The 23,429-nt window shown below is 44.3% G+C and overlaps 1 protein-coding gene across 1 annotated transcript in view; it reads right to left on the reverse strand.

Annotated features, from left to right (window-relative positions):
* Positions 1–21,528, reverse strand: part of LOC137367775 (PGAP2-interacting protein-like) — a 124,852-nt gene extending 103,324 nt beyond the window's left edge. The window contains exon 1 of the mRNA XM_068028675.1: positions 21,345–21,528. Coding sequence (XP_067884776.1) covers positions 21,345–21,498 — 154 coding nt within the window. The 5' untranslated portion in view covers positions 21,499–21,528. The remainder of the gene's footprint in view (positions 1–21,344) is intronic.
* Between the last annotated feature and the right edge of the window lie 1,901 nt (positions 21,529–23,429).

Genomic DNA, 23,429 nt, shown 5'->3' on the forward strand with positions numbered 1-23,429 from the left:
CTTTTGACAACTTAGGAACATAGGAGCAGGAGTAGACCATTCAGCCCATCGAGGCTGCTCCACCATTCAATACGATCATGGCTGATCATCCACTTCAATGTCTTTTTCTCACACTATCCCCATATCCCTTTATGTCATTTGTATTTAGAAATCTGTCAATTTCTACTCTAAACACAATGACTGAGCTTCCACAGCCCTCTGGGGTAGAGAATTCCAAAGATTCACAACCCTCTGAGTAAAGAAATTTCTCCTCATCTCTGTCCTAAACGGCTTCCCCCTCATTTTGAAATTGTGTCCCTTGATTCTAGACTCCCCAAACAGGGGAAACATCTTAGCTGCATCTACCCTGTCTATCCCTTTAAGTATTTTGTAGGCTTCAATGAGATCCCCTCTCATTCTTCGAAACTCTAGAGAATACAGGCCCAGTTTCCCCAATCTCTCTTCATAGGACAAAGTCCCGCCTTCCCAGGCGCAAGTCCGGTGAACCTTTGTTGCACTCCCTCCATGACAATAATATCCTTCCTAAGGCAAGGGGACCAAAACTGCACACAATACACCAGGTGCAGTCTAACCAAAGTTCTATATAATTGAAGCAAGACTTCACTACTCTTGTACTCAAATCTTCTTGCGATAAAGGTTAATATACTATTAGCCTTCTTAATTGCTTGCTGCACCTGCATGTTAGCTTTCAGTGACTTACTGACAAGGAGACCCAGGTTCCTTTGTACATCTACACTTTCTAATCTCTTACCATTTAAGAAATACACTGCACATCTATTCCTCCTACCAAAATGGATACCCTCACATTTTTTCACATTATATTCCATCTGCCACATTCTTGCCCACTCGCTAAGTCTGTCCAAATCCCCTTGAAGCTGCTTGCATCTTCCTCACAACACACATTCCCACCTAGTTTTGCGTCATCTGCGAACTTGGAAATATTTCATTTGGTTCCCACATCCCAATCATGAATATATACTGTGAACAGCTGGGGCCCAAGTACTGATCCTTGCAGTACCCCACTAGACACAGCCTGCCAACGTGAGAATGACCCACTTATTCCTACTCTCTGTTTCCTGCCAGTTAACCAATGCTTAATCCATGCATTAAAACTTGCATTTATATTGCAACTTTAACATTGTACAATGTGCCAAGGTGCTTCACAGGGGCTCTGAGCCACATAAGGAGATGTTAAGACAGATGACCAAAAGCTTGGTCAAAAAGGTAGGTTTTAAGGAGCGTCTTAAAGGAAGAAAAGGAGATTGTTTTCTTTTTACATTACATAACAGTCAAAGAAAGATTATGCAGATAATGGAAACACAGATAATCAGGATTGAACTAAATAAAAAAAATACATTTGTGGCCCCAATTTTTCTTTTTCTTTTTCTACTCCTGAGGTCTCCTTGCATCATTTCTTGATGAAAAGAACAAAGAGCCAACCAATTCCTAGTTCTCCATCTTTACCATTGTAAGCTGGGCACTCAAAGGCATGCAAAAGCAATTAAGTTCTTTTGCAGGGAGGAGGCAGGAACATTCAGCCACAACGCAACATCCTATTACAACATGATGCAATGAGTTGGAATGCTAATGTGCTACACTACCTGCCTTAGTGATTTTTTAAAAACTATTTTTCCTCAGGATATAGGCAAAGCAGGAGAATCCAGCAATGGGGCAAACAATCGGGTGAGGGAGCAAGTGGTGGCCGGCAGCAGCCAGCAGTTTTAATGTAGAGCCAGAAGGAGCACTCCTGCTCGTCTTGGCTCCCCAATAAGGTAAGTATAAAAAAACATTTAACTTACCTTTCAGGTGACAGCCACTAGTGGTCCCTTTAAGGATCACTGATTTAGCTGCTGAGTGCCTGAAGACACTGACCAACTCTTCCAGTCCAATTTTACAAAAGGGACCTGAAACAAATGTTAGCCCTTCCATTTGCATATGCAAAAGACCTAACATCAATTTCAGGTGTGTATGCTGGATGCTGACTAGGGAGCGCCAACCAATATTGAACCAAAATGCTTTACAGCCCAATCGAATTTCTAGGCCATAATGTTTCAATCATACTTCTGATTTTCACAATTAAACTGACAAAACTATCCAGAATGCAATGCAGTTTACATAACTATCCTATACTTACTGCAATGTGAATCTAATTTTCAGAATGTAATAGATGGACATAAAAGATATATATCAGCATTCCTAGCACTGGGTTTCGCAAACCAAGGGCACATACTAGGAATTCAGATTTGTGTCTTTCACAATTTTCTGTCCACTAAACGCACACGCCCAGATTCCCAATATGTACTCCCAGCCCATCAATCTTTGTCCCTGGGGCACGCAAGAGCAATATTTACTCACCAGCATGCACACAGTCAAGTGATACTCCTGCTGGTGCACACAGTCGCAACTAATGATATACTGTTTTCATGTCTGCATGTATACAGTGGATTTGAGGGGTGCTATCAGGACATTAGATTGTGTGCAGTCAGTACAAGTGAGGCAACATTATTTAATGAGCATCACTAATATGAGACAGTTTGGCATAAAAAAGATATTAAATAGTACAGGGAGTTTATAAAGTCCTTGTGCAACTCTTTTGCCTGACCTGTACCCAGTGCACTAGGTTTTATGGAGCCACGTTAAACCTGTTGCTTACTCATCAAAACCACATTCTTTGGATGAACTTCAGGCCAGAATCACAAATGCAATTTATAAAATTACTCAACAGTAACTGGAGAATGTTTTCAATGAATTGGAAAATCAGATTGAACAGTGTATCACAAAAGATGGTGGTTATGTTGAAGATGAGAAATCTGAACTACTTTGTGATGAAAACATTATGAATTATGCTTTCATATGCCATTCTATTATGTGTACATGATAAAGTTAAAGTTTAAAGAGGCACAAGTATTTTGTAAACACCCTGGACTTAAAATTCATTAAAGTCTATTTTCAGGCCCGGGGGGCACAATTTGTGATCTGCCTGCTCTCATTCCCATTGAGGTAGGCAGCACGCAAATGCCATGCTGCTTTCCCATTTCCATGATTTCTGCGTGCAGCCAATCGCAACCTGCGCTGCTAGCTGGCTGCATGGACAACAGAGGGCCTAACAGCATGTAAGGCTAGCATATGTTCCATTTAACCTGCAGCTCTTAAAGATGGTCTATGCCACTTAAAGGGAAGCTGCACTGAATCAAAAGGAGGCTGCTGCTTACTGTCAGTGCTGCAAATTGAGATAATGAAAATTGAACACCAGGACAGAGAGAAGGTTCTGCAGTTGAGTCATAGAGCCACAAACGGCACAGGAGGAAGCCATTCTGCCCATCGAGTCCGCTCTCCATGGAACTATCCAGTCAGTCCCACTCCCCAGCTCCATCCCTGTAGCCCTGCAAGTCTATTTCCCTCAAGTGTCCACCCAACTTCCTCTTGAAGTCATTGATTGTCTCCACTTCACCACTCTTGTGGGCAACAAGTTCCAGATCATTACCACCCGATGCATAAAAAAGTGCTTCCTCATACTCCCCCTACATCTTTTTCCCAAAACCTTCAATCTTTGTCTCCTAGTCCCTGTACTATTTGTTAATGGGAACAGCTTTTCCTTGCCTAACTTAACTAAGCCTGTCATAATCTTGTACATTTGTATTGAATCTCCCCTCAATCTCCTTTGTTGCAAAGCGAACAACTCCAGCTTTACCCACCTAACCTTGCAAGTAAAATCCTCTATCCCTGGAACCATTCCAGTAAATCTCCTCTGCACTCTCTCAAGGACCCTCATATCCTTCCTGAAGTGTGGTGACCAGAACTGGATGTAATACTCCAGTTGGGGCCTAACCAGAGCTTTATAAAGGTTCAGCATAACTTCCTTGCTTTTGTACTCAATACCTCTATTTGTGAAACCCAAGAAACCGTATGCTTTGCCAACCACTCTCTTAATATGTCCTTCCACCTTCAAAGATTGATGCACATGCACCCCAGGTCCCTCTGTTCCTGCACACTCTTTAGAACTGTGCCATTAAGTATATATTGCCTCTTCCTATTCCTTCTGCCAAAATGCATCACCTCACACTTTTCAGCATTAAATTCCATCTGCCTCCTGTCTGCCCACTCCGCTTGCCAATCTAGGTCCTGTTGCAGGCTGTTCATATCATCCTCACTGTTTGCTGCATCTCCAAGTTTGGTGTCATCAGTAAATTTTGAGATTCTACTCTGTATTCCCTGATCCAAGTCATTTGTATATAGCAAAAAAGGCAGTGGCTCCAGCACTGACCCTTGGGGAAAACCACTTTCTACAATCCTGCAGTCTGAAAAGCAACCATTTACTACTACTTGCTGTCCTTAAGCCAATTTTTTATCCATTTGGACACTGACCGTCCTATTCCATTTTTGTATATTTTGTATATTCAATTTTGTTAACCAGCCTTTTATGTGGTACCTTATCAAACACTTGCTTAAAGTCCATATAAAACAACATCCACCGCATTCCCTTCATCAAACTTCTCTGTTATTTCATCAGAAAATTCAATTACATTAGTCAAGCATGATCTGCCTTTTGCAAATACATGCTGGCTATCCTTAATTAACTCAAACCTCTCCAAGTGTCTGTTGATACTTTCCCTGATAATTGTTTCTAAAACCTTACCCACTACTAATGTTAAACTAACTGTAGTTGCTAGGATTTTCCTTACACCCTTTCTTGAATAAGGGTGTCACACTTGCCACTCTCCAATCCCCTGGCATCTTCCCTGTATCCAGGGAAGATTGGAAGATTATGGCAAGCCCTTCCCGTTATCTCCAACCCCACTTCCTTTCGCAACCTGGGATGCAAGCCATCCGGACCAGGTGACGTATCTACCCTGAGCATAGCCAACCTTTTTAGTACCTCCTCCCTCTCAATTATTATCCTATTCATTGCCCCTACTCTCTCCGCTTCTACTGATATTTTGTCAGATTCCACTTCTTTAGTGAAGGCTGATACAAAGTACTCTTTAAGTATGTTAGCCTTGCCCTGTGCCTCTAGGCATACATTACCCTCTTTATCCCTATTCGGTCCCACTCCACCTCTTACTACTCGCATACTATTTACATGCTTGTAGAAGATCTTTGGGTTCCCTTTTATGTTGACTGCCAGTCTATTCTCATATTGTCTCTTTGCCAGTCTTATTTTCCTTTTCACCTTCCCTCTCAACTTATTGTATATGGTCTGGTTCTCACTTGATGAGTACACATGACTTGCATCATACACCCTCTTTTTTTGTTCATAATCTCTATCTCCCCAGTCATCCAAGGAGCCCTATTCTTGGTTCCCCTGCCTTTCACCCTTGTTGAAATGCACCTAGCCTGAAGCATCTCTCCCTTAAAGATAACCCATTGTTCCAATACAGCTCTTCCTGCTAGCCTTAGGTTCCATTCTACCCTGGCTAGATCCCTTCTCATCGTGTTGAAATTTGCCCTCTTCCAATCGAGATATTCTACCTTATTTTGTTCCTTGCTTTTCTGCATTACTAGTCAAAACTTTATGATACAATGATAACTCTTACCCAAGTGCTCCCCAACAGACACTTGGTCCATTTGGCCCATTTCTAGCAAGGGACTTGAAAGATCAGGGGGTTTGATGGAGTAAATAATAAATGATTAGCTCTGGATGATCAATGCATCAGTAACAAGGGGTATAAAGTTTGGATTAGTATTACAAACGCGCAAGAGAAAGCTAGAATACTAATCCTCCAAACCCAGTATGAAATATATCACAAATGCCTACTGAAGCCCAGTCAGTCAATTAAAGACATTAGAAAAATACAGAGAAATATATTTAAAGGGTAGGGGAAAAACTGCAAATGGAAATACAATAGATAGCTTTGGTATAGATATAGCACAGACACAGTGGATCTAATAGGGTGCTGAAATTTCTGATTTTATTTTTTGAGGTATTTGTTTACAATTTTTTCCCCTTGAAAAAGAAACCACTGAACATACTGCAGTCAATTAATGCAAACATTTTAAAATATACAAACAGCGGTTAATTAATATAAAAATGAAAACATAAAAACTAAAACAGAGAAACTACAAATTTCTTTCAAACATTATTTAACAATCTGAAACATACATTATGTATAATGGTACAACAACTCCGTGTGAATGAACTACAGCAAGGTGAGACTGCAACTGGAATGTGATGCGCAGTTTTGGTCTCCACGTCTAAGAAAGGATATACTTACACTGGAGGCAGTGCAGCGAAAATTTACTAGATTGGTCCCTGGGATGAGGGGGTTGTCCTATGATGAGAGGCTGAGTAAATTGGGCCTATATTCTCTGGAGTTTAGAAGAATGAGAGGCAATCTAATTGAGACATAGAAGCTGAGATTGTTCTCACTGGTCACAGGGTCACAGTCTCAGGATAAGGGGTCAATCATTCAGGACTGAGCTGAGGAGAAATTACTTAGAGTCAGAGAGAGTTACAGCACTGAAACATGCCCTTCAGCCCACCGAGTCTGTGCTGACCATCAACCACCCATTTATACTAATCCTACATTACCTACCACATCCCCTCAATTCCCCTACCACCTACCTACATTAGGGGCAATTTATAATAGCCAATTTACCTATCAACCTGCAAGTCTTTGGCTGTGGGAGGAAACCAGAGCACCCGGCAGAAACCCACACAGTCACAGGGAGAACTTGCAAACTCCGCAAAGGCAGTACCCAGAACCAAACCCGGGTCGCTGGAGCTGTGAGGCTGCGGTGCTAACCACTGCCCCACTGTGCCACCCATAAGAACCATACTTCACTCAAAGGGTTGTGAATCTTTGGAATTCTCTACCCCAGAGGGTTGTGGATGCTCCATCATTGAATACATTTAAGGCTGGAATAGACAGATTTTTGGTATCGCAGGGAATCAATGGATATGGGGAGCTGGCAGGAAAGTGGAACTGAAGCCCAAGATCAGCCATGATCGTATTGAATGGCGGAGCAGGCTTGATTGGTCATATGGTCTACTTCTGCTCCTACTTCTTGTGTTCTTTTATCTATTTCACCTACAGGATAGAAGCACTCCAGCACGACAGTCACTCTTATCAGTTACTCTCAGATACACCAATCTATCAGCCAAAGAGGTCAGAGTTATGCCAGCAGATGAGCTTCAATGTATGAGTAGTAATGCTGAGGGTTTATGATGCACTGGTATGAACTCACTTTTAGTACTGTGGAATTCTAATTAACATACTTCAAAAGAAACATACATACATTGTGGAGGGTGCAGGGAATTGGAAGAAGAATGACCTTGCGAGATAAATGTGCAGCGTTATGGAGAGCAGGCGGGAGAATGGCACTACGTAAATTGCTCTTTCGGAGAGCCAGAGCAGACACAATAGGCCGAATGGCCTCCTTCTGCGCTGTAACAATTCTACGATTCTATGTCATAACGTCACACTGTCAGCTGTGGCTCAGTTGGCAACACTTTCACTTCTGGGCCAGGAAGGTGGTGGGTTCAAGTCCCAGTCCAGGACTTGAACACAAAAATCAAAGCTTACATTCCAGTGCTGCACAGTTGCAGGTGCCATCTTTTGAATGAGATGAGTCTGCCCTCTCCGGTGAATGTAAAAGATTCCACGGCACTATCTCAAAGAGCAACAGAAGAGTTATCATCCCTGCCCTTGCCAATTTTTATCCTTCAATTAACATTACTAAAACAGATTATCTGCTCATTACCACATTGTGGGAGCTCTTTGTGTGCAAATATGTGCCTGCCACATATCCTTCATTACAACTGTAACTGCACTTTAAAAGTACTTCATTGACTAAAGTGCTTTGGGATGTCCTGTGGCCATGAAGGGTACCATATAGATGCAAGCTTTTTTTTAAGAATATAGGAATTGCTAGATGAAAAAAGATCAAGATCCACTTTAGTTCGTTTTCTACCATCCAGATAGTCGCATGATACAGTAATGGAGTTGTTGACTAATCTTGGTAATCATTGTCTATTAGGCTATAGCAGACCCAGGCATGCAGCAAGAAAACACCCCAAGTTGTGAAAAGCTGTGGGAGCTATAGGTCCAAAACCATTTGTTCCTCCCAAGCATATGTCATAGCTTAAATTACTCGTATACTGTAAACCAAAATATTATTTCCTGAAATATATCTAATCTGTATTTGAATAAATTAATATGATTTGCTTCCATCATCTCCCTAACAAGCCTATTCCATAGACTTATCACGATCACTGAAATAATATTTCTGCAGAATAATTTTGAATTTACCTTCCTTTTGGCGTAGGCTGTCTTCTGGTTCTACTATCCTGGACAAGGTTAAACAGCTTGTCATGGTCGATATTATCTAGTCCCTTTAGTTCCTAAAAACAGCAATCAACTTCTGACCTCATTATAGCCTTGGTTCAAACATGGACAAAAGAGCAGAACTCAAGAGGTGAGGTGAGAGTGACTGCCCTTGACATCAAGGCAGCATTTGACTGAGTATGGCATCAAGGAGCCCTAGCAAAAGTGAGGTCAATGGGAATCAGAGGAAAACTCTCCATTGGTTGGAGTCATACCTAGTGCAAAGAGAGATGGTTGTGGTTGTCGGAGGTCAATCATCTCAGCTCCAGGACATCGTTGCAGGAGCTCCTCAGGGTCGTGTCCTAGGCCCAACCATCATCAGCTGCTTCAGCAATGACCTTCCTTCAATCATAAGGTCAGAAGTAGGGATGTTCACAAATGATTGCACAATATTCAGCACCATTCGCAACTCCTCAGATACTGAAGTAGTCCATGTAGAAATACAGCAAGACCTGGACAATATCCAGGCTTGGGTTGATAAATGGCAGGTAACATATGTGCCACACAAGCCTTTGACAAGGTCCCTCATGGCAGACTGGTACAAAAGGTGAAGTCACACGGGATCAGAGGTGAGCTGGCAAGGTGGATACAGAACTGGCTCAGTCATAGAAGACAGAGGGTAGCAGTGGAAGGGTGCTTTTCTGAATGGAAGGATGTGACTAGTGGTGTTCCACAGGGATCAGTGCTGGGACCTTTGCTGTTTGTAGTATATATAAATGATTTGGAGGAAAATGTAGCTGGTCTGATTAGTAAGTTTGCGGACGACACAAAGGTTGGTGGAGTTGCGGATAGTGATGAGGATTGTCAGAGGATACAGCAGGATATAGATCGGTTGGAGTCTTGGGCGGAGAAATGGCAGATGGAGTTTAATCCGGACAAATGTGAGGTAATGCATTTTGGAAGGTCTAATGCAGGTGGGAAGTATACAGTAAATGGCAGAACCCTTAGGAATATTGACAGGCAGAGAGATCTGGGCGTACAGCTCCACAGGTCACTGAAAGTGGCAACGCAGGTGGATAAGGTAGTCAAGAAGCCATACGGCATGCTTGCCTTCATCGGTCGGGGCATAGAGTATAAAAATTGGCAAGTCATGCTGCAGCTGTACAGAACTTTAGTCAGGCCACACTTAGAATATTGCGTGTAATTCTGGTCGCCACACTACCAGAAGGACGTGGAGGCTTTGGAGAGGGTACAGAAGAGGTTTACCAGGATGTTGCCTGGTCTGGAGGGCATTAGCTATGAGGAGAGGTTGGATAAACCCGGATTGTTTTCACTGGAACGACAGAGGTGGAGGGGCGACATGATAGAGGTTTACAAAGTTATGAGCGGCATGGACAGAGTGGATAGTCAGAAGCTTTTTCCCAGAGTGGAAGAGTCAGTTACTAGGGCACATAGGTTTAAGGTGAGAGGGGCAAAGTTTAGAGCGGATGTGCGAGGCAAGTTCTTTACATAGAGGGTGTTGAGTGCCTGGAACTTGCTGCCAGGGGAGGTGGTGGAAGCAGGTACGATAGCGATGTTTAAGAGGCATCTTGACAAATACATGAATAGGATGGGAATAGAGGGATACGGTCCCCGGAAGTGCAGCAGGTTTTAGTTTAGGCAGGCATCAAGATCGGCGCAGGCTTGGAGGGCCGAATGGCCTGTTCCTGTGCTGTACTGTTCTTTGTTCACACAAGTGGCAGGCAATTACCATCTCTAACAAGATAGAATCTAACCAACTCCCCTTGACATTCAATGGCATTACGATTGCTGAATCCCCCACGATCAACATCCTGGGGAAACTGAACTGGAGTAGCCATATAAATATGGTGGCCTGGATGGGTGCAGCTCCAACAACACTCAAGAAGCTCAACACCATTCAGGACAAAGCCGCCCGCAAGATTGGCACCCCATTTACAGACATTCACTCCCTCCACCACCAACGCACAGTGGCAGCACTGTGCAACATCTGCAAGCTGCACTGCAGCCATGCACCAAGTTTCCTTATACAGCACTTTCCAAACCCGTGACCGCTATCACCTAGAAGGACAAGGGCGGCAGATGCATGGGAACACCACCACCTGCAAGTTCCCCTCCAAGCCACACACCTTCCTGACTTGGAACTAAATCACCGTTCCTTCACTGTCTCTGGCTCAAAATCCTCTGTGGGTGTACCTACCCCACATGGACTGCAGCAGTTCAAGAAGGCAGTTCACCATCACCTTCTCAAGGGCAATTAGGAATGGGCAATAAATGTTGGCCTAGCCAGTGATGCCTACATCCCATGAATGAATAAAAAAAATGGCCTCTCAACCTTCTCTTTTCCAGTGTGAACCTGCCCAATGTACATAATCGCTCTTCATAATACTATCCCTCAATCATTCTATTATAATATATGGGAAGAAAAGAGGGCCTATCACAAGGAATTGCCCGGCCCCTCTCCGGAAAGACCTTTTTTGCATACTAGCAGACAGTGTTGGAACAAAGGAACCAGTCCCTGCTTCCCCAATACAGAAGACCTGGTCAGACCAGTTTAGTTACATGACTAACTGGTGGTTGGAGATTTTTGAATTTGAACTTGCCACAGAGTTTTAAAACTCAGAAAGCTGTTTTCTCCTGGACTGGAAAGATCTCTCTCCTGTCTGCTCCCATCTCTTTCTCATGGAACTGAAGACCCATTGAAGACGCACGAACCCCAAGAGAGAAAAGTCTCCTACAGTGAACAAGGTTTAAGAAGAATACTGGGCCCCAACGAAAAACAAGACTACCTACAAAAGGACTACAGTGAGCTCGAAGCACAGTAACAAAAAACTCTTCTGATATTGCCTCAAACCTCTCTACTTTACTTTTCTTCTGCTCTTTTCTGTCTCTATTTGCATCTGCGTATCGTGTATGCATGCTAGCATGGGGCGCAGGGTGCATCCGTAGGCGTTAACCGAATTAGAGTTTAAGTTTTAATAAATTTCACTTTTCTTCTTTAAACCTAAGGCAGCCTGTTTGTGCTCATTTCTTTGCCTTATAATTGGAAAGCGCATGGGTAAGGCTTCCACTGCTATGTCCAGACTGGCCAAGAGAGTGTGGGAAAATGGCGCACTGACACGGAACACAAAAGTCCGAGTGTATCAGGCCTGTGTCCTCAGTACCTTGCTCTACGGCAGCGAGGCCTGGACAACGTATGCCAGCCAAGAGCGACGTCTCAATTCATTCCATCTTCGCTGCCTTCGGAGAATACTTGGCATCAGGTGGCAGGACTATATCTCCAACACAGAAGTCCTTGAAGCGGCCAACACCCCCAGCTTATACACACTACTGAGTCAGCGGCGCTTGAGATGGCTTGGCCATGTGAGCCGCATGGAAGATGGCAGGATCCCCAAAGACACATTGTACAGCGAGCTCGCCACTGGTATCAGACCCACCGGCCGTCCATGTCTCCGTTATAAAGACGTCTGCAAACGCGACATGAAATCGTGTGACATTGATCACAAGTCGTGGGAGTCAGTTGCCAGCATTCGCCAGAGCTGGCGGGCAGCCATAAAGACAGGGCTAAATTGTGGCGAGTCGAAGAGACTTAGTAGTTGGCAGGAAAAAAGACAGAGGCGCAAGGGGAGAGCCAACTGTGCAACAGCCCCAACAAACAAATTTCTCTGCAGCACCTGTGGAAGAGCCTGTCACTCCAGAATTGGCCTTTATAGCCACTCCAGGCGCTGCTTCACAAACCACTGACCACCTCCAGGCGCGTATCCATTGTCTCTCGAGATAAGGAGGCCCAAAAGAATTGGAAAGTGGTGAACAAGGATTCACCAAGGGGGAGCTCAAAACACTATGTTTAAAAATTAAATCTTGTTACAATAAGACCAGGTGAAGACTAAAAGGGACCCTAGACACCTTTATCACCTGGTCATAACAGCAGTGATAATGCAGCGACCATTGCATCAGCATCCTTGAGTTTAGGGCTGAAACAAATGAATTTGTCTAGATGCTCAATCTTGATCAAATCCAATGGATGTACATGTGTCTAGGCAGAGAATGTGAACATGGTCAACCAAGTTGTAATGGGTGAACAGGCTTCAAGCATATGCTACCCAAGCTCACATATTAAGAACTGTTGACTGGATGGCATACTTGGTAGACTGTTGGTACAATTAAACTGTATCACGGCATCCATAATTACTTTCAGAATAGTAGGGTTAGAGAAAAAAATTTGGAGGAAGAAAAATGCATGCATGAGCATCAGATAAGGATGATAACAGCCTTTGCCGTGATGCCTCACAAGCAAATAGTATGCCAGCAACTATCATTAACTTCATTCATGAAAAAAGCCACTTCAGTTAGGTTACAGGGCAGCTAGCACAGTAGAATTAAGTATTAACATGAATTACCACCCAAAAGGAGAAATCAGAGAAGAAAGTTAGACAGAGAACCTAGAAGAGAAACAAAATAATCTCACAACAGCTTATAAAGCATCAAAGCAATATTATTATAATATTCAAATATTGATATATGCCCGATTCACATTTCGATCTCCGATTGTGTATTACTCCAAATCCAGCACTTTTGAGTGCATTTGGTTTGTGCTTTACAGCAGATGAAATCAGACCGTGCAGGGTCAAATTTAAAGAACACATGCATTTTATGCAATGTATGCTTTTTTTCATAGGTACTGGGTTTTTTTAAGCTATCGCTGCTGAATGATTCAAATGACTTAAGGACCTGATAATTTACAGAAACATATGGGGTCAACGGTAAATTGGGTAATAAACTGGCTGGACAGGTTCTCAATGGCAACGCAATGGAAATCAAGATCAAGTATGCATTCTGGAGTTCTGATGAAAGGTCTGAAACGTTAACTCTGCTTCTCTCTCCACAGATGCTGCCAGACCTGCTGAGTATTTCCAGCATTTTTTGTTTTTATATCAAGTATGCATTTGTTGATTTTAATAATCTAGTTGCTTGAATGCCATGTTCAAACTAACTCATATGCACAACAGAAGATTGATATACAAGTAGGACCAAACTCCTCCCAGCACCTTCAATCAAATGAGGCTGTCTCTAATTTCTGTAAAGCTTTTGTAATGCAGGGAACTATTTTTTAAAATTACTGTGCTAATTTCTGTGCTCATTAGGATCAAGGATGTCAGTACTGTGAAATTAAACATTTTCAGACCAGAGTGTTAGAATGAAGGGCTCCCAGAGGGCAGGTAGAGAATCATCACCTTTTGCTATGTTGGCAACTGAGCAGGGACAGGATATAAGTGGGTCAAGAGGTGGAATAATAGCTTGAATGCTCCTGCTTTCTTTGTTACTGTGAAATTTAATTGGAAACTATAATAATTAATGCTTCCATGTTATAAAGACACAAAAAGGGGACAGTACGGATTTCTTTTTAATAGACTTTTGGGTTGGAATTCCCTGCCCACCAGTCCATACGTCAGGGGTGAGCCCGTCTCTGCCAGGCCTGGAAGCCATGCTATGATTTTACATGGCCGATGTCCTTAACTAGCCTCGAGCAGGAAGTCCTGCCTCCAAAGCTGCCAGCCAATCAGCAGGCCATCAGCTCTTCAGTCTCAGCACCACCACCAGGATCAGTGGCCACTGCTGGGACTGCATGCAGCCAGAAGATCAGGAGGGAGGCCAGACCCGGAATGAAGGTTAGTGTGTGAGGCCTCACCAAGGACAATCAGCCAGGCTCTGGCGAGGCAAAGGAGGTCGTTTGCTGGGGGGGCGGGGGGGGGGCCACATAGTGCAACGGGGGCAGCTTATGCCTTTGGGGGAGGGCCTTCTGTGGCGCACAGGGTGCCTGATCAGGAAGGCCCCACACCCCAGCCTGCAGGTTTTACTGAGCGGCCTCCTGGGGGTCTTAATATACCAGCGATGGAGGGAGGGGGCCCTTATGTGGCAGTTAATTGGCCACTTAAGGGTCAACTGGCCTGGGGTGGGCAGGCCACTTCTCACTGCCGCCGCTTGTAAAATTGCAGTGGGAGCGGGAAGGCTACGGGAACGGCACCCCACCACCTCCCATTCAATGCTGAGCTGGAGGCCGTAGTCGTGGAGATCTACTGGAGAAGAGACACCAGGTGTGGAATTGTATGCTCTCCCCCACAGCAGGTTTGGAGGCAGGGAGAGCATAAAATCAGGTGGGATGGTGGGCGGGTGGGGGGTGCGCGGACACAGCCATCATCTCACTTCCGTCGAAATTTAGTCCAGGGTGAGAGGCCTGCGAATGGCCTTCCCACCCCACTGCCAATTGAGGTGCTTAACTGAGGAATTAACCCCTTATTAGGGGCCTCTTCCCTGCCCTTGCTGCCGACACCCCCCCCAACCCCGCGAGACCCCTTCCGCCCTGATCTACCTTGTGCCTGGTTCCAGCGCCACTCCTTAGAGTCTGTAGCTACAGCAGCAGCCACCATCTCCGTGGTGGTACTGCAGCCTCCGGCCTGATTGGTTGGCAGCTCTGCAAGGTGGGGACTACCAGCGGTGGGGTCCTAAATTGTACAGAAGGCTGTCCGCTGTCCATTTAAGTTCCCGATTTGCACTAAATTCGGCGGGCCTGCCGTACAAGAGCCGCACGGGGATCTCGGCGTCTGTTTCCCCCAGAATAGAGAACCTCGCCGCCAACACAAAATTCCACCCCAGGTTTCCATGGGGTTGACGAGGCCCTCCAGGACCATCCTCTGAAGGGGGTGGGAGCAGGTGGCCATAGATGCCAACATTCGGAATCTGGTTTCAAGGACCCAGCAGCAGTGCTAGAAAAGTTTAAAGACGTCACGTAAGTGGTCAAGGTCAGCAAATGCACTTTCATGTGACATATCCAACCCACCAGAGCACCAACCTGCTGCTCAATGCACCACAATCCTATCATTCACCCAGCAGCACTCCCTGGCACTCAGAACTCAGGTCTAACATTCAGATACTCCATCTCATCCTCATACCCCTTCCAAAGGTACCAGCCTCACACCCACTTCTCACTGCCTCCACATACCTCCAGCTAGTCAGCTGTGGCAGGCACATCACCCAAACACAGTGCAACACAATCACTGACATTCTGCCCTCTCTCTTGCAGAGCAAGGTAGCATGAAATGCAAGGGAGCTGCAGAGAAAGGGCAGAGGGTTAGAGACACCTGCCAGCCACAGCAGCCCCAGGAGGAAGGACAAGAACTATACCAGACCTCTAAGGAAGAACACCATCGCTTGTATTGACACTTGCAATCACCAGCTCAGATATTGGCACTTGGCAAACTTTAGAGGTTAGCGTAGAGGCGGGATTTGCATGTGGTGGCATGAGTGGACTGCAACCAGACCAGGGCGAAAGGACAGCTTGTCTGCCAGCTCACTGGAGGGTGCAATTGCACACAAGAGTTCTGCTGGGACTTAGATGAGGACTTTGATGGGGTGGCATACAGGAGAATGCCGATGAATGTACGTACGACAATGCTTGGTGCATTGGCAAATCTGACAAGCAGTCTGTTGTCACGATCAAGAAGCATGGAGGAGCCCAGCTCCAATATGGCACATGGTTTAACACACAGCTTGGAGCCCATCCTTTCCACCGTAGAAGTGGTGGCCAACTCCATAGCAGCACTTTTGGACCCAGCCATGACGCAGCTTCTGGTGGTCGCTGTCTCGGCTTCCACTGCAGCACAGACAGAAGCCACACAGTGCTGCAATGGAAGCTCAGACAGAGGTCATGGGATCCCCGCTTGCTACTCAAAGGGGCATGCAAGCTCTCACAGCAGTCCAGCAATACGTCCAATAGATTACTAGGATTGCGGAAATGCCACCAGGGAGAAAAGTGACAGTGGCTCCGTGGAGCACAAACCTGCTGTCCTCTCTCAGGATGATGACGTTCATGCTCTCACCACTATCACTCTGCCAGTAGCCTTGCTGTTAACTCTCAGCCAGCCAGCAAAACCTGCTGCCTTCCCCCCACCCCACCCAGGGGTCCAGTTATTGGAAGCATTGCTTCAGTATGTCAATGGCCTGCTTCACCATGTTCCTAGTGGCTTTATGGCTCTCATTATACATCATGTCCTCATGTGGTCAGGTGGTGGTGGGGGAGGGGGTGGTGAACACCAGCCACATATACAGGCCCCAAGAAGCCACCCACTAGTCCTCCATGGAGGCACAAAGACAGTGCGAACGGTAGACTGACTCAGAATGAAGGCATTGTGGCTGCTGCTGGTATAGCAAGCATTTGCTGACACAATGTACTGTGCATGATCACACACCAACTGCATACTGACAGAATGTTCACCCTTGCACTTCCTATACTTCTCCTCGTTGTCATGGGGGTTATGCAGAGCCACATGCATGTAGTCAATGGCAGCCTGCACCATCAGGAATCCTGCTATGCTGACAAAGCCATGTGCCTTTTCCTGCTTGTTCCTGCTGAGAGAAAAAACTATGTATTCAGCTCTCCTGGCATAGATGGCCTCCAACAACTCAGAATGGATGCATCAATGGATGGCATACTGGGAGATTCCAAACATAGAAAAGGTTCAATGACACTGACATTTACAGCCACTAGTGAGGCTCCAGGTCAGATTGAATGAGGTGGCCCAGTTCTGTGACCACCTACTTGTTGAACCTGAGTCGCCTCAGGCATTCCTCCTGGTTCAAGTGGTGGTAGAAGTGCTCTTAAAAAGCCCATGGTTGGTAGGGCCTTTTGTGGAGAGCCCTCTCCTGCTCTTCGCAATGCTTCCCCTCTCTGCAGCCTTTGCTTTATTTGCTGGTCATGTTGCAGATCCAGAGGCACTGCAACCAGAATTCGTGCAGAGATGGGTCACCAAATCCTGTTGCCTCCCTGAATGTATGCAGCAGCTCTCCAAAACACCTCCAAACACAATGCACAGTCCTTCTACTAACTTTGCCTAAGCAGAAGTCAAAATGTACCTCACCTGCAAGTTTGTATCTGGCCCTTTAAGTAGTGCCAGTAAGGGTTTGGGGGCGGTGGAGGATGTCCCGTGTGTGCTGAACACTGGTTCAGCTGTGTGTGATTTGCAAAGTCAAAGGCATTTGGTGCACATTCACAGACCAAGTTAGAGAAATGTTAGGACCTCTTCTGACGCATGCATGAGAAGCCTGCAACAGTACTCTTTCCACCATGAGATGCTGAGCAGGCCATGGCGGAAGCAGCCAGAAGCGCTGCCACGTCATTTTAGATCTTCAGGGCTTCCGTAGTGATGGCACTGGCTACAGAGCCTAATTTCGCACCCCATGTATTATTAATTTTATTGTTCTGTGCAGCTGCTCAGAATTGGAGACCTTCCTTATTTTTACTTATTCTGATCATTCAATATTATGATGAATAAAGCTATTCAAAATATTTGTCTGTCTTCACTGAGAAAGATACAAGAAATCTCCCAGAAATAGAGATCCAAGGGATTAGGGGGAATGAGGAATTGAAGGAAATCAGTATCAGTAAAAAGGTTGTATTGGAGAAATTAATCGGCTGAAGGTTGATAAGTCCCCAGGACCTGATAGTCTACATCCCAGAGTGTTGAAAGAGGTAGCTATGGAAATAGTGGATGCAATGGTGATTATCTTCCAAAATTCTATAGATTCTGGAGCGGTTTCTGCAGATTCAAAGTTCACAAATGTCACCCCACTATTTAAGAAGGGAGGGAGAGAGAAAACAGGGAATTACAGACCTGTTAGCCTTACATCAGTCATTGGGAAAATGCTAGCATCTATTCTAAAGAATGTGATGAATGGATACTTGGATAATAATGATCTGATTGGGCATATTCAACATGGATTTATTAATGGGAAATCATGTTTGACGAACCTGTTGGGGTTTTTTGAGGATATTACTAACAGAATTGATAAAGGGGAGTTGGTGGAACTGGTATACTTGGATTTTCAGAAGGCCTTTCATAAAGTCCCCCACAGGAGGTTGGTTAGAAAAAGTAAAGCACATGGGATAGGAGGTAATATACTGGCATGGATTAAGGATTGGATAACTGGCAGAAAGCAGAGAGTAGGAATAAACAGGTCATTCTCGCATTGGCAGGCTTTGACTAGTGGGGTACTGCAGGGATCAGTGGTTGAGCCCCAGCTGTTCACAATATATATCAATGATTTGGATGTGGGGACACAAAACTAGGTGGGAATGTGTGTAGTGAGGAAGATGTAAAGCGGCTTCAAGCGGATCTGGACAGACTTTGTGAGTGGGCAAGAACATGGCAGATGGAATATAATGTGGAAAAATGTGAGGTTGTCCACTTTGGTATGAGGAACAGATGTGCAGAGTATTTCTTAAATGGTAAGAGATTAGAAAGTGTAGATGTACAAAGGGACCTGGGTGTCCTTGTCAATAAGGCACTGAAAGCTAATATGCAGGTGCAGCAAGCAATTAAGAAAGCTAATGGTATATTAACCTTTATCGCAAGAAGATTTGAGTACAAGAGTAGCGAAGTCTTGCTTCAATTGTATAGAACCTTGGTTAGACCGCACCTGGAGTACTGTGTGCAGTTTTGGCCTCCTTACCTTAGGAAGGATATTATTGCCATAGAGGGAGTGCAACAAAGATTCACCAGACTTGTTCCCGGGATGGCGGGACTGTCCTATGAAGAGAGATTGGGGAAACTGGGCCTGTATTCTCTAGAGTTTCGAAGAATGAGAGGTGATCTCATTGAAACCTATAAAATACTTAAAGGGATAGACAGGGTAGATGCAGCTAAGATGCTTCCCCTGGTTGGGGAGTCTAGAACCAGGGGACACAACTTCAAAATGAGGGGGAAGCCGTTTAGGACAGAGATGAGGAGAAATTTCTTTACTCAGAGGGTTGTGAATCTTTGGAATTCTCTACCCCAGAGGGCTGTGGAAGCTCAGTCATTGAGTATGTTTAAAGCAGAGATTGACAGATTTCTAAAAACAAATGACATAAGGGAATACAAGGATAGTGTGGGAAAAAGGCATTGAAGTGGATGATCAGCCATGATCATATTGAATGGAGGGGAAGGCTCGACGGGCTGAATGGCCTACTCCTGCTCCTATGTTCCAATGAATAGATTTGTAACGAAACAGAGTAATCACAGAGAAAATTAAATATCAGAGTGGGAATAGGGCAGTGAATTAAAATGGTAAGCGACCCGAAGCTCAGGGTTACAATTGCTGACAGAACAGAGGCGTTCAACAAAGTGATCACCCAATCCAGATTTGCACTACATTGTTCCAATGAAGCTCAACAGAAGCTCGAGAAACAACACCTCACCTTTTTATTGAGCATTTTACAGCCTTCCAGACTCAACATCAAGTTCAACAATTTCAGATCATAACCACTGCTCCCAATTTTTTCCAGAGAGCAGGTGTTGGTAGTGATTCTGCTCTGGCCATTCCCACCGCCTCAAGACCTATGTTTTGTCCCTTTACTTGTCCCATTACAATCTCCTATCCTCTTGCACTATAATCCCTTTTGTCATGGAAATCACTCCTACCTTTCACCCTATCATAGACCTTCCCTTTTGTACTATACTCTCCTACCCTTTCCTTGCCTCTGTAGTTGCTTAAAACCTGTTACATCGGTAACATTTTCCAGTTCTGACGAAAGGTCACAGACTTGAAATATTACCTATTTTTCTTTACAACATTTTCTGTTCATATATCAGAGAAGGACATAAGAAATAGGAGCATAAGTAGGCCATATGGTTCCTTGAGCCTGCTCCACCACTCAGTAAGATCATGGCTGATCTTCAATCTCAACTCCTTTCCCGCCCTTCCCCAAATCCTTTGATTCCTTTAATGCCCAAAAATCTATTGATCTCAATCTTGAATAAACTCATCTTCTCAGCATCCACAGATATGCTTCATCTTGGTTGGAGGCACAATATAGAGATACGCATCTTATTTAGTTTTCTTAATTGAAGTCTAAAGAATGCCTTTATTATAAGTACTTAACTTAATCCAATACACTTAAAATTAAACAGGTACACGTTATTTTTTAAACATAGAATCACAGAATTGTTACAGCGCAGGAGGCCATTCGGCCCATCGTGTCCGCACCGGCTCTCTAAAAGAGCAAATCACTTAGTGCTGTTCTCCCGCCTTCACCCCGTAACATTCATATAGCAAGGTCATACTTCCTGCAATTCCCTGCACCCTCCACAATGTATGCATGTTTCTTTTAAAGTGTGTTGATTGGGCGGCGCAGTGGTTAGCACCGCAGCCTCACAGCTCCAGCGACCCGGGTTCAATTTTGGGTACTGCCTGTGTGGAGTTTGCAAGTTCTCCCTGTGTCTGCGTCGGTTTTCTCCGGGTGCTCTGGTTTCCTCCCACATGCCAAAGACTTGCAGGTTGATAGGTAAATTGGCCATTATAAATTGTCCCTAGTATAGGTAGGTGGTAGGGAAATATAAGGACAGGTGGGGATGTGGTAGGAATATGGAATTAGTGTAGGATTAGTATAAATAGGTGGTTGATGGTCGGCACAGACTCGGTGGGCCGAAGGGCCTGTTTCAGTGCAGTATCTCTAAATACTAAAATACTAAACCAAAAGAGAATGTATTTACCCCCTTGTCCAATTACTTTTGAAATATTCAATTGTTATTTCACTGCTGGGATTTACTCTGTACGCACAGATATTAAGCACAAAAGATTGGGCTCAGCTGTAATACCGCAACACCTCCACAGTCAAATAATCTGCAGCCTAAACTCATACATGAAGAATGGATACTAAAGTGAGGAATCAGAAGACTCTTATCTCCTTCAGAAGAGAAGAAAGAATTGGGGGATAAACCTGGTACTGTACTGATTTTGGACCACATGATGTCCTTCATATAATCTATGACAACACAAATCAGTGTTGATTAGTGCATGGCCCATCACACAGTGTGTCGTGACTTTGATGTTTTTGTGTTTGTGCACATTTAATACTACTGGGATTTGTTTCACTACCAGCCTGCTATGTGATGAACTCTATACAGATTGACTCATGCTTGTCTCAGATATTACCTGTAATCGTTTTGAACAGAGCAGGTGCAAGTACTAGCATAAATGAGAGATTACAGGCTTACCAGTTATCAAAAAACAAAAGAACTCACTTACCGAGACTAATTAGTCTGAGAAGTGCAAGGACATATTTGTTGTTAACCAAATTCCAGACTGGGGTGATGTTTAATATTAAGGGAGAGACGTAAGCAGCAGCAAAGACTTCGTAGCCGGTGAGTGCCAAAACCTGAAGTGGAAAGTACCAAAGCATTGGCGCCAAGGCATGGTAAAGGGAGCAGGAAATATAACCTGAAATTAACGTAAAAAAATGTTAAAACATAGAAAAAGTTAGAATTGCAAATCGAATTGAAAAGGAAAGATAATTATTTTGGTTCATCTCTTCAGCTAAAGCTTACATTCACAGTGAAACTTCAGGATTGTAAAGTACACTTGATATGCTTTAATGACTGGGACTGATGTCCTGGGGAAGTATTTACCAGAGTGGTTGGGGAGGGTTTAAACTAAAATGGCAGGGGGATGGAAACCTTTGCAAGGAGTCAGAGGAGGGGGGATCAAAGACAAGAACAAAAGACAGTAAGGGGAATAAGAAAAGTGATAGGGAGAGAAATCAAGGGCCAGAATCAAACAGGGCCACAGTGAAAAATAGTGGCAAGGGGACAAGTAATGTTAAAAAGACAAGCCTTAAGGCTTTGTGCCTGAACGCATGGAGCATTCGCAATAAATTGGATCAATTAATCGCGCAAATAGATGTAAACGGGTATGATATAGTCGGGATTACGGAGTCATAGCTGCAGGGTGACCAGGGATGGGAAATGAACATCTAGGGGAATTCAGTATTTAGGAAGGAAGACAAAAAGTAAAAGGCGGTGGAGTTGCATTGCTGGTTAAAGAGGAAATTAACGCAATAGTGAGGAAGGATATCAGCTCTGACGATGTGGAATCTATATGGGTAGAGCTGAGAAACACTAAGGGGCAAAAAACGTTAGTGGGGGTTGTATATAGACCCCCAAACTGTAGTGGTGATGTTGGGAATGGCATTAAACAGGAAATTAGAGACACATGCAATAAAGGAACATCTGTAATTATGGGTGAATTTAATCTGCATATAGATTGGTCAAATCACATTAGTCACAATACCATAGAGGAGGAATTCATGGAGTGAACAACGGGATGGTTTTCTGGACCAATACGTTGAGGAACCAACTGGAGAACAGGCCATCCTAGACTGGGCATTGTGTAACGTGAGAGGAATAATTGACAATCTAGTTGTGTGAGACCCCTTGGGGATGAGCGACCATAATATGATAGAATTCTTCATCAAGATGGAGAGTGACGTAGTTGACTCTGAGACTAGGGTCCTGAATCTTAATAAAGGAAACTACGAAGGTATGAGGCATGAGTTGGCTATGATGGATTGGGAAACGTTACTTAAAGAGATGATGGTGGATAGGCAATGGCAAACATTCAAAGAGCGTATGGATGAACTGCAACAATTGTTTATTCCTGTCTAGCGCAAAAGTAAAATGGGAAAGGTAGCCAAACCATGGCTTACAAGGGAAATTAGAGATAGCATTGGATCCAAGGAAGAGGCATACAAATTCACCAGAAAAAAACAACAGACCTGAGGATTGAGAGCAGTTTAGAATTCAGCAAAGGAGAACAAAGGGATTGATTAAGAAGGGGAAAATAGAGTACGAGAGTAAGCTTGCGGGGAACAAAAACTGACTGTAAAAGTTTCTATAGGTATGTGAAGAGAAAAAGTTTGGTGAAGACAAATGTAGGTCCCTTACAGTCAGAAATGGGAATTTATTATGGGGAACAAAGAAATGGCTGACCAACTAAATGCATACTTTGGTTCTGTCTTCAAAGGAGGACACAAATATCATACTAGAAATGTCGGGGAACACAGGGTTTAGTGAGAGGGAGGAACTGAAGGAAATTAATATTAGTAGAGAAATGGTGTTGGGGAAATTGATGGGATTGAAGGCCGATAAATCCCCAGGGCCTGACAATCTACATCCCAGAGTACTTAAGGAAGTGGCCATAGAAATAGTGGATGCATTGGTGGTCACCTTCCAAGATTCTATAGACTCTGGAACAGTTCTTACAGATTGGAGGGTAGCTAATGTAACCCCACTATTTAAAAAGGGAGGTAGAGAGAAAGAGGGAATTATAGACCAA

The sequence above is a fragment of the Heterodontus francisci genome, chromosome 1 (genome assembly GCF_036365525.1).
Source record: "Heterodontus francisci isolate sHetFra1 chromosome 1, sHetFra1.hap1, whole genome shotgun sequence".
In the NCBI taxonomy this organism is placed as follows: Eukaryota; Metazoa; Chordata; class Chondrichthyes; order Heterodontiformes; family Heterodontidae; genus Heterodontus; species Heterodontus francisci.